The 15,968-nt window shown below is 43.6% G+C and overlaps 2 protein-coding genes across 3 annotated transcripts; one reads left to right on the top strand and one right to left on the bottom strand.

Annotated features, from left to right (window-relative positions):
• The first annotated feature begins 49 nt into the window (after positions 1–49).
• THUMPD1 (THUMP domain containing 1) lies at positions 50–3,815 on the top strand. Of its 2 annotated transcripts, XM_037385965.1 has the most exons (5): positions 50–297; positions 629–809; positions 1,201–1,449; positions 2,039–2,387; positions 2,698–3,815. In XM_037385965.1, exons 1-4 carry the CDS (start codon positions 82–84, stop codon positions 2,365–2,367), a joined length of 975 nt encoding a protein of 324 aa, XP_037241862.1. In that variant the 5' UTR covers positions 50–81; the 3' UTR covers positions 2,368–2,387; positions 2,698–3,815. The 2 variants fall into 2 exon arrangements, with proteins under 2 accessions (XP_037241862.1, XP_037241861.1); XM_037385964.1 differs by having other exon boundaries at positions 2,039–3,815.
• LOC119147252 (acyl-coenzyme A synthetase ACSM4, mitochondrial-like) lies at positions 3,050–13,707 on the bottom strand. The gene is made up of 13 exons (XM_037385966.1): positions 13,443–13,707; positions 12,774–12,984; positions 12,053–12,260; positions 10,004–10,147; positions 9,426–9,582; positions 7,829–7,908; positions 7,192–7,315; positions 6,745–6,825; positions 6,437–6,538; positions 5,956–6,083; positions 5,768–5,867; positions 5,104–5,223; positions 3,050–4,780 (listed from the first exon to the last, which is right to left on the bottom strand). The coding sequence occupies exons 1-13, from the start codon at positions 13,641–13,643 to the stop codon at positions 4,694–4,696; spliced, it is 1,743 nt and encodes a 580-aa protein (XP_037241863.1). The 5' UTR covers positions 13,644–13,707; the 3' UTR covers positions 3,050–4,693.
• Between the last annotated feature and the right edge of the window lie 2,261 nt (positions 13,708–15,968).

The raw sequence follows: 15,968 nt of genomic DNA on the forward strand, positions 1-15,968 counted from the left end.
GGGCCGGGCGGGCGCTAGGGCCGGGGCGGCGGGCGGCGCGGCTCTGACGCCATCGCGGAGCGCGGCGGCGGGTGGCGGTCGATGGCCGCGGCGGAGCCGTCGGCGCGCAAGCGGCGGCCCAAGGGGCACTTCGCGGCGGCGGCCGGGCGGGCCAAGCGGCCCCGCGGCGGCGGGCGGCAGCTGGAGGCCGGCATGCGCGGCATCCTCATCACCTGCAACATGAACGAGCGCAAGTGCGTGGGGGAGGCCTACAGCCTGCTGGGCGAGTACGGGGACCTGCTGTACGGCCCCGAGCAGGTGCGTGCGGGCCCGGCCGGTGGCTTGGGGCCGGGCGGGAGGCGGCCCGGGGCCGGCGGCGCGGCATCACCCGCCCCCTCGGGGCCCGGCTCCCGCGGGCGGGGCAGCGCTCGGGGCCGCCCCCCGTTCTGCACGGAGGAGGCCCGCTGGCGTTGGCCGCGCGGGGCTGGGGGGTCTGGGGGCGCCACCCCGTGCAGGCCGGCGGCAGGAACGGCCCATGCGGGCACCCCCAGCCCCGGGCGTGCCGGGGCCCCGCCGGCGGCCGCGGGGCTGCGGGCACCGGGGCCCGGTACCCCCGAACCCCCGAAGCAGGGACGTGCTTTGTGTGCAGTTCCCAGATCCCGAGGAGCGGCTGTCCGGCAGCGACAGGGAGGAGGACGAGGACGACGTGGAGGCGGCCCTGAGGAAGGAGGTCGGCCAGATCCGCGCCTCGACCGAGCAGAAGCTGCAGCGGTTCCAGTCGGTGGAGAGCGGCGCCAACAACGTGGTCTTCATCAGGACCCGCGGCATAGGTGGGACGGGCGCTGGTGCTGTGGGGCTACACCGCTCCCAGGGGCGCTGGTGGCGCTGGTGACCGGCCCTGGGACGCTGGTGATGGGCCACGGAGTGTGACTTCAGGAAACTCATATACCGAAGACAGACGGGGTTTCCTCTTCCCCTTGGCACTGTCACTGAGTTTTGCCATTGGCAGAGCCACTACTGGTAGAGGAATCTGCTTTGATCAAATAATCATGGATTATCCCATTTTAGTACAGTGAACCAGCTCTTTACAGAAAAGGATGTGTGGCTGACAGCAGTGCAGCACAGCCAAGCGTGCGTTTCCCCAGCCTGTTAATTAGAGGAAGGAAGATAATCAGGAAACGCCTTCAATTTGTTTCTCACACTTAGATGTTTTTCTTGCAGAACCCGAGAACCTGGTGCACCATATATTAAAGGATATGCATGCCACTAAAAAGAAGAAAACACGAGTCATTCTGCGCATGCTGCCAGTTTCTGGAACTTGCAAGGCTTTTATGGAGGATATGAAAAAATACACAGAAACGTTTTTTGAGCCTTGGTTTAAGGCCCCTAATAAGGGTACTTTTCAGATTGTTTACAAAGCGCGTAATAACAGTCATATGAGTAGGGAAGAAGTAATAAAGGAATTGGCAGGTATGTATGGATTTCACACAAAACTAAGAACAAGTATAAGCAGGCCACAACTGCATGCGTAACGTAGGTCAGATTATTAAAAGTGGTCTTAATGGGTGTATGTATTTGTGGCTTAAAATCTGTACGTTGAATCACAAAAGCTTCTATAAGACTTACAAAAGCTTGACATCAGTATTCCTTGTTGGTGTCAAGGTCTTAAGAGACAACAAGCAGAAGAGAGTACAGCATTGTGGGTAATTTGGAGTGTCAGTTATATGTGCTTTGAAATGACTGCTATCAGACTTTCTGGATGCTATATTGAAATAATGTGTCACTATTTCCATTGAATATACAACTCATAAAATAGCTCCACCTCACTAGAGTATTTTGTTTCTTGGTAATTGCAGTGGGATAGCGTGCAGTTACTTCAGTCTTACTGGTGGTATATTCTAAGGGTCCTGGTCTGTTGTGCTATTTTAAGCAATTATGAGTAATTGGTAACAAGGGGGATGTTGCCTTCTCTCACTTAACTTTTATCATTTCAATAGGGCACGATTTTGCTCTGAAGCATTTTTTTCCAGTGTTTTTCAAACTACCTCTTGTTTTACAGGAGTTGTGGGCAGCCTCAATCCAGAAAACAAAGTTGATCTTAATAACCCACAATATACCGTTGTGGTGGAAATAATAAAAAACGTCTGTTGCTTGAGTGTCGTGAGAGACTATGTTCTGTTCAGAAAATACAATCTACAGGAGGTGGTAAAGAGCAACAAAGACAACACGCAACAAAACCCATCGTGTCTGACAGAAGAACGGAACTCGAAGGTAGTAAAACCAGAAACTGAGGAGGAGGAGAAGAGCTCAGAAGAAGTAAAACAAGAGAACAAGAATCAAGGTGAAATACAAGCTGAGCCCAAGAGGAATGATGTGCTGACAGTGTAGAAATGTGGTTGAAAGGAAAGGTAAACACAATCAAAACCTATTAAAAAAAGTTGCCCTAGAGTTCTGAAAGGGCATTTTAAAGAGGAGAGTGGGTTTTGTTCTGAAATCTTATTTTTAAAATCCACATGTGTAAGAATTTTAATGCTGGTTGCAGGTGGAGCTGACATTACAGCAGATGTGAGTGCATCACCTTTCTGGTGAAGCTTGCTGTCATTTTACTTCTGAATTGCCTTTACCTAGCACAAAAAGCTTGTGTGTGTGTGCATGCATATGTCAATGTGACCATCCTGACATATATTGACTCTCCTTTGTTACATCTGATGGCTACAGAAACCAAAAGGCAGTGCAGAATCAGCTCTATCGGGAAGTATTGGGAGAAGCGAGAGATCTGAAAAAACAGTTGCTTGCAGAGGATTTTTAAGGCAGCGATCTGACAACTTGTGTGGCTGCAGAACTCTGATACGTTTTTCTGTATGAACAACAGAATGAGCTAAAACTGATAATTTCCTGTATGATGGAGGATTACACATATATATATATATATACACACACACATTGCCCTACAAGGATACACTAGTCTTGAAAGTGAATGGGAAGAACTGCTATGATCAAAATACTTGAATACTATGGGATGATTTAGAGGATAGATTTTACTGTTCTGGAACAGTCGAAGTACAGTGGAGGCATTGCAGGTGGCTTTAGCAAAAACTACATGTGTGTTTACATTAGCTGTGCATACAGCAGTTACTGGTTCAAAGAAAATATTGTATCACTGAACAGAATTCTTTTGAGTAATTTCTTGTAAATAGCCTTTTCCTGCTCTTTCCAAAGACTTAATCCTTGGGTGGCGTGGGGTGGGGGGTGGGTGAGTGATGAAGTCATGGGTTTTGTTTTAGTTTGGGTTCCCCCCGCCCCCCCTTAGGTCTCCAAAATTTGAATGTAAATACTGCTTGAAAATTTATTAGGTAAAAAGTTCTCCATTATACTATACTGGTTAAGGGGAATGAAATTGAATTTTTTGGTAATAGTTTTAGCTTTACAGTATTAATTTTAGTTCAGGCTGAAAGTAATGTTAGTGAGTCTTTCTGGTGTCTGTTACAGCAGCTCTTTTAATATCCCAGTGACTTTTAAGAACCAACCAAATCCAGTGCAGCTATAACCTGCTTTCCAGTAGGGTTTTGACTATGCTTCCTGTACAACTGTCTAGCTTTAGCATTTCATTTCTAGCGTAAAAGCCCCTTCCTAACAGGAAAAGACTCATCTTCAAGCACACCACTTGCTGCTCGTCTTGGCCTAATGAAAAGGATGTGTTCAAGTGTCTCAACAGTTTAATTTATATTTTCCTCTAATCTCAGAAATTGTTATAGCAGTTGGAAAATTAAGATGACTTTTTTCCCTAGTCCTGTCTCCCTGACCACCCATTTATTAAAACTCTGCTTTCTTACCTCCATTGGTGTTTTTTTTAATTTTAAAACTTTTTGTGTGTGGATTAAACCCAACAACGTCTAGGTCACACATAGGAAAGAACCATTTGAGGGCAACTGTAAATGTTTATTGGTAGGTGATATTTGTGATCGCCATTCAAGACAGTCCAATTAACTTACTAAGGACAGAGTCAGGGATAGTTTCTGAGTTTTTGTTTGCATTTCTCCCCTTCCCTCTCTCCTCCCCTCCTCTTCCCCCTCATATTTGCTTTCCTGCAGGACCTAGAGTTCTTCAGAAGAAACTGCTGAATAGCTACCACTCATTTGTCAAGCCTATGTCTGATATTTAGATGCTGCCTATGCTGCAGTCTTAAGTATGTCTGCATTCTTTTACTTCCAGATTTTTCATAATTTGCATTTACTGAACACTCATTTTTAACACATTAATTTCTAAATCTTGAGGCTTTCAAGATTCATACAAGCACAGTGCTTAAATTGGATGCATGCAAGAGCTGTGGCCATTCTGGGGAACTTCATTATGTAGTACCATCGTTTCCACATTAGTAAGCCTCTTTTGAGTTAAATATCTGGTCTCGAAGAATGAATGTGCTGCTTCTTCAACCTGGTAATCACTTCCTTCTACTTGTACCCTAATTCTGAAAAGCATTAGGTGGCTGGAAGATTTGTTTGCATATGCCTTGCTAATAGGCTTGATTTTTGTTAAGCAAGAACACAAGCATTTAAAAACAGTACAGTTGGAGTTTTTAAATCTCGTGCCTTATTACACAATCACTGGCTAACAAGTGAAATATAATCCTATGTCAGTGCTTGCACTTGTAATAAAAAAGGTCAATTGTGAATGAAGTTGATAGGGATAGGCTTTTTTAGATTGCTTATCAAAACTAAATCCGTCCCCACTCCTTGTTCCGCAGTTCATTCCGTCTGATTTTCCCAGTCATTGTCTTTGGCAGCTGCTGGACAAATTCAATCTGATTCAAAAGAGGAAAAAAGTAAAATGAGCAGATTTAATGTATAAATCTTTTTCAGAACAGCATAGGTTTCCATCCTACTTAAATAAGAATTTGGTGACTGGGGAAATAATTCTAATTTGGTTTTAGATTGTGTTGTATCTCCTATTTTCTAAAATCTTTAAAATAATACTTGTGAATTTTCTTGCAGAGTACATATTAGACTTTTTTTGATTGTTACTGTGTTTGAACTGAGTCTAATCTTTCTGTTTCTAGCCTCCCCAGGGTTAAAATAGGTAATTGGGATTATTTTTTTATTTTAAAATACACTCATGTTTACTTGCCTTTCTGGGATACTTGTATGGAGCAGTGAGTTTCTTGACGTGATCTTGCAATTCACAGGCCAGTTTCGTTGGATCTTGTGACTTGAAGGAAGGAGACAAGACCACAAAAGCTTTTACCACCTAAAAAGGGAAAATAAATAAAAAATACAGCATTAATTAAACTGGAGCAACCTAACAAATCAGGCAATTAAATGAGAATAGGTGAGTGTAGCCTGTGACGCAGGCTTGCTCTTATCATACCTGTGCAGCAGGGCAAAATTTGCTTTTGTGTAAGCAAATCTAAAATTAGGATGAAAGACTGTTTCTACCTTACATTAGTAAAGGTCCTAAGTGATACATGATAAAAGTTTCAAACTGTGCTTCACTTAAAAGTTCTTAGATGCCAGGGCCTTTTCTGTAAACATATGTTGTTAAAGTAAAGAATATATATCCAGGCAGTGGGTCAAAGTGTACATCAATTCTTACTAAAGTCACCTTTATAGTCGTCATTTTCATTTAAAAAAAAGAAAAAGGAATACAGGATACAGAAGCTACTGCTCCCCTCTCTTTGGGTAAAGTGATGGAAAAGTTTGTATAGCTATATTAAGTCTTCTGAATTCAGTGGAAATCTAGTGTAAGGTCTGTCACACAAGGTGTTTTATGAATACGAGGGACCACTAATTACCTCCCCTCTGATGGGATCTGGGCTGCTGACCACAGCTGACTCAACAACAGCTGGGTGCTGTATCAGGGCACTCTCTATTTCAAATGGTCCAATACGGTACCTAGGGGAGACGAGTTGAATGCTGAGAGGTGAAAGGTAGAGGGTTGTTTTTTAGACATTTCTTGGCATTTTAACTGAAATCTACAAACCCAGAGGAGATGATGACATCATCAGATCTCCCCATAAACCATATGTATCCATCCTCATCCATGCTCCCTCTGTCTCCAGTGATATAGAAGTTCCCACGGATTGTGGAGGCAGTTTTCACTGGATCGTCCTGTTGAACAAGCAACAATTAAATATTCAAAATCCTGAGAAGCCTTAAGCTTAGAGATGAGTTTTGCCTCTTGGGACGCTACCCATAGTATCTTTCACTACTTGTTTTCTGTCTCAAGAATGCAAGAGCTTGTGCTTGCTTCTAGAGGGGAAGATTTATCAGAAGGGCAGATACAGAACTGAAGATCACACAGCAGTTCTGCAGATGAATGGGGGAGAGAATGGAAGTTTCTTAAGTCAAAACTCTGTCAAGGGCCACAGCTCTTTGGTGTTGCATCTGCTCCTGTTGATATAAATAATACATACCGTGCTGCAGGCCTGAACTGTCTGTCTGGAAATTCACTATTGGCTTACCACGTATCGGGTGAAAAAAGTAAATGGCCGCTTGGCACCCATTTTGATAGCAATGTCGCCTTCTTTCCCAGGAGGCAGCACACTGCCCTTTTCATCTATGACCTGCAACAGAAACGGCAAATGGATGATTATAACTTTCCCATTTTAAGAGCCGTGTTCTAAAACTATTCAGCAGCCAACAGCTCAACCAAAAAAAATCACCCTGCCCTGGACACCACTGTATGGTACCAAAACTTGTACAGTATGTTGTACTCTTGTGTATTACTTCCTGTGAAATCAACAGCAAACAGAAAAGGGGACCAACGTACCTGAACATCATAGGGGGAAGCTGTCTTTCCCAAGGAACCTGGCTTAATTTTCATTCCTTTCATATTTGCACATATTATTCCCTGTCGGAAAAGACAAACAACCAGCCCAGGTATTCACTGTCATTCCTGAGGCTATTCTGGTCCTTGTACTATGCCCACTGCTGAGCTAGCATAAGATCTACATCTTCCATCTGCATGAGCCAAAACAAGTCTTAGATAAATAGGTCAAGATACTCTACAACTTAAGTAATCTTAGAAGCAGTATCATAACCAAGCTGTCATTCTAAGCAAAGCAATAAATTCTCTTGTAGGCAACTGCCATGCCATCTTTATTTTTGGTTAAATACATATGGCCAAGTTCTGTATTTACCAAAAGGAATGAGATACCCAAGTCCCCTAAGTGACAGTTGAGGTGTAACCCTTTACAAAAAAGCTGAACGAACGTACAACTTCGGTTTGGCCGTAGCCTTCGTAGATAGTCAGTCCTGTTTGGCTTTTCCACTGCGCCATCACTTCTGGGTTGAGTGGTTCCCCTCCAGCCAAACAGTGCTTCAGCGCCTTGAATGCACACCTTCATAGACAGAAGATATCGCTGCGTATCAGGGGACAGAAAGGGACACATCCTGCTCTCCCTGACGTCCGTATTTCCAACCCCACGACCTCAGGACAGACTGGACTCTCTTAGGGTTAGGGTTAGGGTTGAGATAAAGCCTAGGGCTCCAGCTGGTGTAGGGCTTGAACCAGGCTGCCAAAGCTGTGAACTGGAGATGTGCAGGGCTGACGGCAGCGCAACCGCACACGTGTCTTCAAGGGTTGAATCCCACCCTCCATATTTACTGCCTGTAACGCCCTGGGGCAAAATTGGTTCTGGGTTGGGGTGCCTGCGGGGTGGATTTCCACACCTCTCTGCAGTGCCAAGAAAAGGGCATGCCTCCTCGCAGCCCCTGCCTCCCACTCCAACACAGAACTTCCACTGCGCTCAGCGTTTTAAGTGGCTATGAGGGCTCACAGAAATCGCTGTTAACGAACCAGGCAACAGCTTGAACAAGCAGAGCACAGTCCCGTGTTAACAGACGTGTGGTACCTGGTGAGGTCATGCTGTACCAGCATGCGGTAGGCAGTTGGGGTGCTGCACAGAGTGGTCACCGGATATCTGCACAACGTCTGACAAATTATAAAAAAAAAAAAAGGAAAAAAGAGGGTTAGGCAGCATTGTTTGGGGGAAAAAAAACCTTGCTACTATTACTTCTTATTCCATACTAGGATGCAAATTACAAGACCTCACTTTACATGGAAAAGTAATTCCATCACCGTCAGTGTTCAGGAAAAATGTTACGGAGTGCCCCAAACATCAGCTGAAGAGGTCATACATTGACTGTGGTAAATCACTGGTGTACCTAATTTATCCTGATGTTCACCTGATGCACAAGAACCATCCCTTGGTGTAAGACCCTGGCCCTGGAGGTGCAATGTTAAGTTTTGCAGGGGACTTCTGTAAAGCCCACATCTCGCCCTAGGACAGTCAGGCACTTCAAAACGGACACACCTAAAATTACAGGTTTCTTTTGAACATTTTGCTTGTGCCAGTTTTTTATCTAGCCCTACACTTTCTGAAACAGACTGTCACAAATCTTTAGACATGCTGCAAGTCCCTCAGCTGTCCTGAGCTGTCTCCATGAGCTGTGGCTGAGTTGTGAGTAATGCTGTATTGAAAGGTTGATTTGGACTGGCAAATTTATATATCCTCCTTTACCTGGGATACAACACAGGGCATGGGTACCTTGCCAGAAAAATAAAGATCTCAGCTGAGTCTGTTTTCTGACACACCTTTACTTCTCACCTGTAACACCAGCAGATGATTCAGTCACTCAGGTAGAGTTAAGCCTTTTTTTTTTTTTTTTTTTTTTTTTTTTTACCTTCACTTCTGCCTGCAATGAAAATTTGCTCAGGGAAGGGTACAGGCAGTGATAAATAAAAGCAAGGAGAAGACCCCTCATTCACCAGCCTTCAGCCACACCATGGGTAAAGCAGCCTCTAATACCAAATTTGATTTTGTGCAGAGATGTAAAATGCCATGCACGTTGCAAGCAGGTGTTTGCAAGGCCAAGAAATTGAAACAAAAAAAACCCCCAAACTAGCAACTACCATTTTACAAAGGAAATTAAGTGGAATTAAAATCCCCAAATAACCCCGACATGTTAGGAATGTACACTTTTCCACGTAGGTGCTTTGAGCCATTTGGGAACAGCACTCTTCCCTTTTGCGTTAGATTAAAACCTCAGATTGGCTCGAGAAGCTTGAAAATAATTTCTTTTAAGAACAAGCCCATCTCACAGCTTCAGTGTTTTCCACTCCTGGCTTGCCTTTCTTAAGGGTCACAGCAGCGTAATTAAAATATTAATTTACATGTAATTCAGCTCATTCATCATTTCAATAGTGAAATACAGTAGGGGAGAGGTTTAAGTAATACCAGTAACGCCTACTGATAGGAAGCAGCTGGTAATATCCTGTGCCCAGAAGAATCACGCTGCAAAATCCTTCCTGTATTATATTCCTGTTTGAAGAACAATCACCATCTTCAAACAGCTAATCCCATAAACCTAAGAGGCTTACGTTCGAGGCCTGCCTGGAAAACAACATGAAATATGAGTAACTGTTCATTGTCAGCATGGTGTTCTTACATTTATGATTGCGCTTGGATCAAACTGTGGCATGGCATGTACAAAAACACACGTGCCCTGGAACCACGGACCAAACACGCTCCCAATAGCTGCCTTTACCCAAGCAGTGTCCGATATGTTCCAAATGATGTCTGAGGGAGTCAAATTCATCCAGTACCTGTTGAAGACAAAGGTGGCTGATGTAAGGGAGTCTGTAAGCGGAAATTAAGGATGTGAGGGAGCTTTTTTGTTTTGTTTTTGTGGGTTTTTTTGCTTAGAAAGGCATGGTAAATTTGATATGAAATTCAAGAGCTCAAATAAATGCCTTTTGCCTAGCCTTTATACGGATGGCAAAGAAAACCAAACGGTATCCTAACTCATTATTTAGCCTGGATTAACAGACAAGTAGTTTCTAAAAAGAAGCCATACACTATATTGAACAAGATCCTTGCTTTGTGGGTACAGTTCAGCTGAAGAGACCAAAAAGAATGACACGTACAATATTTTGGAAGCCTCATCATCTATCCTAATTTTATCACATACACAAATTCTTCTGCTTACTTCAGAGCTGTAAAAGCATAATTAGTTGAATACTTTACCTTCCACAGAGAAAAAAACTGAGACCAAAGCTTCCATAGGAATGTTCAACCATTTTGGGAGAGCCTGAGGTGCCGCTGGTAAAGTAGATTGCCATTGGATCCTGGCTTTTTGTCTTCATGCAGCTATGGGCAGCGGGGGCAGCCCTTAAAAAATATGAAACGTTACATGAAACAGTGGCTGGTGTTATTCAGCACACTTAGCTTGGATCCTCTGTGCCCAGTATATACAGGACTGTTTGGCTAGCGAGATGTGAGGGATAAAACTACTGAGATCCCCTCACTCTTGCACTCCTAGTTCTGTATTAAAGTGTTGCTGATACTGCTCGTTAACTGTTCTCCGTGGGCACCTTCTCCAGAGTAAAAACGCCGACTGGCTCTCCTTTATTTGCCTCCCTTACCAAGCACCAGAAGGCCCAGCACCTTGTGTTTGACCCCAGGGCCCTTCAGAGAGCATGTCTTCTAGTCTTAATGTGATTAGCTGAGGGAAGACCCACCATTTGTTTTGGTAGGTGGTCCCACTAGTTAATTATCGTCGCCATGCGTGGGAAGTACGGGGAGGCTCAAACTCCTGCTTGTCTGGCACATGACAGGGAAGTATTTCTCATCTCTTACTAGGATGAGAAAGCAAACCCGTTTCTTTTTCGCTGCCAGGACTGATGTCCACAAAGGTTTTGCTTGGCATGCAAACATCACCCATGCCTGCAAGGGCATGGGAGGTCTGTCTCCCCAGGCCAGCTGTCTCCTGGTGCTGGCTGGCAGGCAGGCATGCTGCCTGGGAGCCCTCGCTCCACAGCCCCGCAGCATCCCGGCCAGCCTAGCAGCCGGCTAAGGCAGCCAAGGACACGGGGAGCTGGGAAGTCTGGGCAATTAGCCCACGAGGCAGCCAGGCTGCCAGCGTTCTGGGAAGACAGCGAGCCAGGCAGGACAGCAGCCCAGCACTCTGGGAAAGACTGGGAGACTGACAGCTGAGCAAGATTGGAGCCAGACAGCCAGCACTTTGCAAGGCAGCCATCCAGGGAAACCAGACAGCCTAGCTGCCCGACCGCCACCGACAGCCTCTGCAGGACTGATGCAGTTCCAGACAATATTTAGGTTTTATCAAATCAATTTCACCCTCTACCATGGAACTAAGCCATGGAATATTAGCCCAGCAGGAAAGAGGATTCATCAAATTGAATGTTTTAGTAGCTCTAGAAGGTTTGGGAATGCAGTGTTACTGCTTCCTCTGTCTTCCTGTTTAGGGACTGAAATGGGCAATTGTTGGAAGGAGCAGATGGAAATACAGCGAGACTGTGCAGTCAGCTGCACAGGTGATGCTGGTTCAGACACCCATGGTTGTGAGAACACGTGGCACATCTTATAAAGCTCTTAAAGTGACTGAAGAGCTTGGATCCCACCTTGAAGGAATGGTTTTAGCTACATAGATGCTTTTAGGAAAATACCAGCTGGTAAAATCACCCCTTGGGCCCTGAGCAGATTGCAGCAGGGTATTTGCTTCCCTTCCACGCTTTGCCTCTCCACCCCTTCCACAGTCCCGTGCACTGCAGTGAAGAGCTGTCTGTTGGGTGCACTTTAGTAGCTGCTTTTCAGCAGTGAGGCAGATGGATTCCTAAACACATTAGGTTCATTTTGCAGTGCCCTCTTCCAGCCTTTCATAGTGAAAACCTATTGACATTAGCCCTATTATCATCAAGTTTTAGGAATGTGGATTGGAATAATATGTATAGAATATTTTTCTTCGAGCTTTAGAGGGTAAATAGGCCACAGCTGTCTATATGAGAGGCTTTTCTGTCTATTTTTCCATATTATTTCATAGTCATATGTAACAAACCTAAATATTGTAAGACTGTACTTATTTTTTAATTAGCAGTTTAGCTATTCCCAAATATTCCCTTTCTTCATAGAAAAGAAACCTAATTGTCCTCTCTATCACACTCTCAAAGGCATCTAGTTTATTAATGAACCACAAGTGCGCAAGTGTGTTTAAACAACATGAGATATTTTCCACTAGAGATGACTTTGAATGGAGTTAAGGTAGAAGGCACTTACTTGAGCAAAACACTGAAGTTGAGCCACTCAGCCCTGCCGCTTTCAGACACAATTAGCTTCGTTTTCAGAAATTGGCACTTGGATGCAACTGAGTCCACTGCAGGAGCAAGCACATCAGTTGTAATAATGCACTTAGCCTTGGAAGCCAGCAATCTATAGCAAATGTCTTGTGCTGTCAGTTGTGTAGTCCCTGGGATGAAGATAACACCTGAAAGTGCAATAAAATTGGAAATTTATTAGGTATTTTTCACTTTCAGTCCTGATCACTTCATAGCTTCTGATTTGTTGAATACCAGTACCATTCAATCCAGAAATGACAAGAAGGTAAACCAAGCCACCCCTCCCCCCACCTGAACTTGGATACAGATGTGCTGATCTGAAGTACAAAATAGCTTCTCTTTCTACAAGATCTTTTGCTCCAGGCACAATGGAAGGAGAAAGTATAACTTCTGAGCAGTAAACACTAACAGCTTTAACTTAAGCCTGTTGAAGTTACATCAAATTGATTTAACACAATCAACACAAGCCAGAGAAAGTGAAAGAAAAGTGATGAAGGTAAATCCACCAGTTGTAAGAGACCACCCGCACCAGCCCCTTCGATTGTCAAATGTTCAGGCTACAGAGACAAATAAGAAATATAATTGTTAAACAAATTGTTAACCAGCTTTTGGCACAGAAGGTGACAATCAATCTCCAGACCATTAGGAATGATACAATTCACCTGTTCGCATGCAAGCCACGTTCAGCAGCCACCACTCTGGGATTCGGGGCAGAATCACTAAAACTCTGTCTCCTCTTTGCAGACTGCATGGCCCAGAGAGCACGTTGGCCACTTTTTGGGACAGGAATCCCAGCTCTTCAAAGCTCCATCTAATTTCATCTCCTTTTCCATTTATCCACCACAGAGCTGGATTTGATGGTCCCTTTCGTTCCTATAAACAAGGCAAGTGTAAATAGCATGCTGGTTACTTCTGAGACTCCTGTAGTTCCTTGCAGGGTTTTGGGGATGCTCCAGGCAGTGGAATCTGATAGTGTAACATATCCTAGGGCAGGGATATTAAGCATGTTTTGTTTAAAGGAGCCCTTTCCCAAGGCATGTATAAGTTCCTGTGTATCTACCTCATTTGCAATGCTCATAAATTACTTGGGAGGCTTTTATGAACCAAGCGCTGCGCACACTGCCGAATCCGTCACAGACACAAAGCACCATGTCCCCTCTGATGCTAAAGCAAATTCCCTCTCCTTTCTCTGCAATGTAAGATTATGTTAAAATAGAAATAGAGGAGGAAAATCTGGTCCCGCTGAAGCCGGTGATGGTTTTAGACTTGACTTTGGGGACAGGGACACAGTTTCACTAAAAATACTGCATCTATAGGGTCAGAATTGCTACCTTTTCTATTTGAGACCACTTGTCCAGCACATCACTTGCAAAATTAAAGTACTCGGGTACTTCCTGTTCACAACGACTGATAGCTTCATAATCTGAGAAATTCAAAGGTGCAAAAGTCTTGTGATACTGGTGAAGTAATCTGCAGAGTGTCTGGATGCTCCATCGGGACCGCAACACTTGAAATTCAAGTAAAATCTTCATGGCACAAAAGCAGATATATGGGGGCTTTTGGAGATGGTAACTATCAAAACTATTCTTTAATGATTATTTCCCTCCTACAAGAGACAGAAAAATCAATAATTGTATTATGATGTGCACACTTCCAGATGAGCTGTTGGCTCCAAAAGGAATAGATGTATACAGAGCAGCAAGTTACCATTTTATCCCACCTGTTTTTATGGGGTAAGCTAGAGCTCTGGTAACCCTCTTAAGTCTCCTGGTTTTTCATCTATCCACACGTTTCTCAGAGAATTCCACTTGCAGCTGACAATTCCTATTCTGTCCAGCCAAAGTAAAGGCTTGAAACTGAACAGCTGGATTTTTTTTAAAAAAAAAAAAAGAAAAAAGAAAAGAAAAAGAACTTGTCAGGAGTTGTACCGACTGTTTCCATGTTTTCAGCACCACAGCTGTCTCCCCCAGCCCTACAAGGCTAGTAATGGCAAACAGGTTTGGTTGCAGGATGGATGCCATGTTCTGTTCCCGGTTTTTGCCTCAGAATCCAGGATATAACCATCACACACAACTACTCAAAGACCAGCGTAGCCACCAGCCAGCAAGGAGCAAGGGTGAGGGTCTGTGCATTTAGCCAATATGGAAGAGATGCAATAAACATCCTTACTGTTTGTTGGTTTTGTTGCTAAAGCAATAAACATTAACCAGAAGTACATTCCACATCGCTGTTTGCTTTGCCTTCCTTTTGTCCAAAGAAAAGACTGTGCCTCCTCCTCCCCCCAGCATTTACCTTGTATTAGTTGGACAGCAGAGTATCGTGAATAACTCAGGTGGTTTTCTACATTGTGTTATTGATTTTTTTACCAGGCTAATGCTTTTGCCACATCTGCGTTTGTCCTTAAATATGCAGAGTTGCATTTGGTTTCACAAAATACCATTTGCAGTTGTATATTACCCTGAAAACACTTTGCAACCGAGTGAATTAGCGCTGTATGTATGGGAACATGGTGATCAGGATACATTCCACTTCAGAGACTTAAATATATAGATGAAGGCTTTTTCTTTTTTCATGTAGTCTACTTGTAATATATGGCTTCTTATCTCTGCCCTTAATGGGTCGTTAAAAAAAGCCTTATTCTAGAACTCACAGCTCATCAGTGAAATCTTTGTGGAATTTGCTGCTGTTTTATTTTTCCTTTAGATCTGAACGAGTGACTGCAGACTCAGACCTAGAAAGACATTCTTGCAGAAAGAAGCTACTTCTTCAGTCTGCTTGATACAAAACAGAAAAGCATAACTGCTCTGTGGTAGTCTACCCTCTTTCATAAAAGTGAGAACCACGTGAAAAAAGAGGAATAGAATATGGCATTACAAATATTTCTTTTTTACATTAGGAGATAGCATCTTTCATTTTTGAGAAGACTCAGTATTTGGACAACTACTAAATAAAAACTAATTGCTCAGGGCATTTAAATAGTTTATACTTACCTGGAGATGTTACTTGTGATCGGGTGAGATTTTTCAGCTTCTCCTCATGTATCTTGCCTAGTACTTACCTGGCAAGTATTGCCTCTGCCTGGCTTACTCTAGTTGTCTGAGCGGTTGTAGCCCTTCAGTAGTATTACACATCACATTCCATGCCGCGGATTATTTCTGCCCAAGAGGGCAGATTTCATTTCTCCAATTATCTTCTGAAGAAAGGCACAATCACTGAAAAAGTTGAGAGCAGATGGAAAGAACACTGAGTATGAATGGCTACATTTCTGGTCCACTGCCTTTGGAGAATAGATAATCCACCATACGTTAATATATAACTCCATTCTATGGCACCAGTGACTTTGGAAATAGCAACAGTAGGGCTTTATTTTCAGATTTCGGAGTTAAACATAGTATGAGAATCGGTATGATAAAGATATGAAGATTTTCATAAGCCTGGTGCCAATAAATATAATCTGTAATATCTGATGGACACTTCTGGGGAAAAAATACATGCAGTTCAGACATGGTCCATCAGCTCTGAGGAGGACAACGAAAACTCAAACTACAGTCTTACTGCTACGAAACAAGGTGACAAAGGGATGAGACAGAAAATCCATGCTCTGGAGGGCAGCAACATGATGCAGGAACTCCAGCAATTCAATTATGAAGACACTTGGTTTACGTGATTCTACTACAGTCATGGTACAATCTGCTGGTATTGCTACCACAGGTAGTAAGCCCTGCGAGGGGAACACATTTTTAAACTAAGACCTAGATAAATAAAGATAGCACATAAGCATATGCATAGGCTAAATAATATATAGAGACTGTATGTAAATACAGGTATTTGAAAGACATGTAGATGTGGCCCTTTGG

Source organism: Falco rusticolus, chromosome 4 (genome assembly GCF_015220075.1).
Source record: "Falco rusticolus isolate bFalRus1 chromosome 4, bFalRus1.pri, whole genome shotgun sequence".
Taxonomy (NCBI): Eukaryota; Metazoa; Chordata; class Aves; order Falconiformes; family Falconidae; genus Falco; species Falco rusticolus.

Coding starts and splice junctions, on each gene's coding strand:
- LOC119147252 (XM_037385966.1), bottom strand. CDS start 13,643: ATGAAGATTTTACTTGAATTTCAAGTGTTGCGGTCCCGATGGAGCATC. Junction 10,148..12,052: donor AACTTCAGTGTTTTGCTCAA/GTAAGTGCCTTC, acceptor ATATTTTTTAAG/GGCTGCCCCCGCTGCCCATA. Junction 4,781..5,103: donor CATACAAGTATCCCAGAAAG/GCAAGTAAACAT, acceptor CTTTTGAATCAG/ATTGAATTTGTCCAGCAGCT.
- THUMPD1 (XM_037385964.1), top strand. CDS start 82: ATGGCCGCGGCGGAGCCGTCGGCGCGCAAGCGGCGGCCCAAGGGGCAC. Junction 298..628: donor TGCTGTACGGCCCCGAGCAG/GTGCGTGCGGGC, acceptor CTTTGTGTGCAG/TTCCCAGATCCCGAGGAGCG. Junction 1,450..2,038: donor AGTAATAAAGGAATTGGCAG/GTATGTATGGAT, acceptor CTTGTTTTACAG/GAGTTGTGGGCAGCCTCAAT.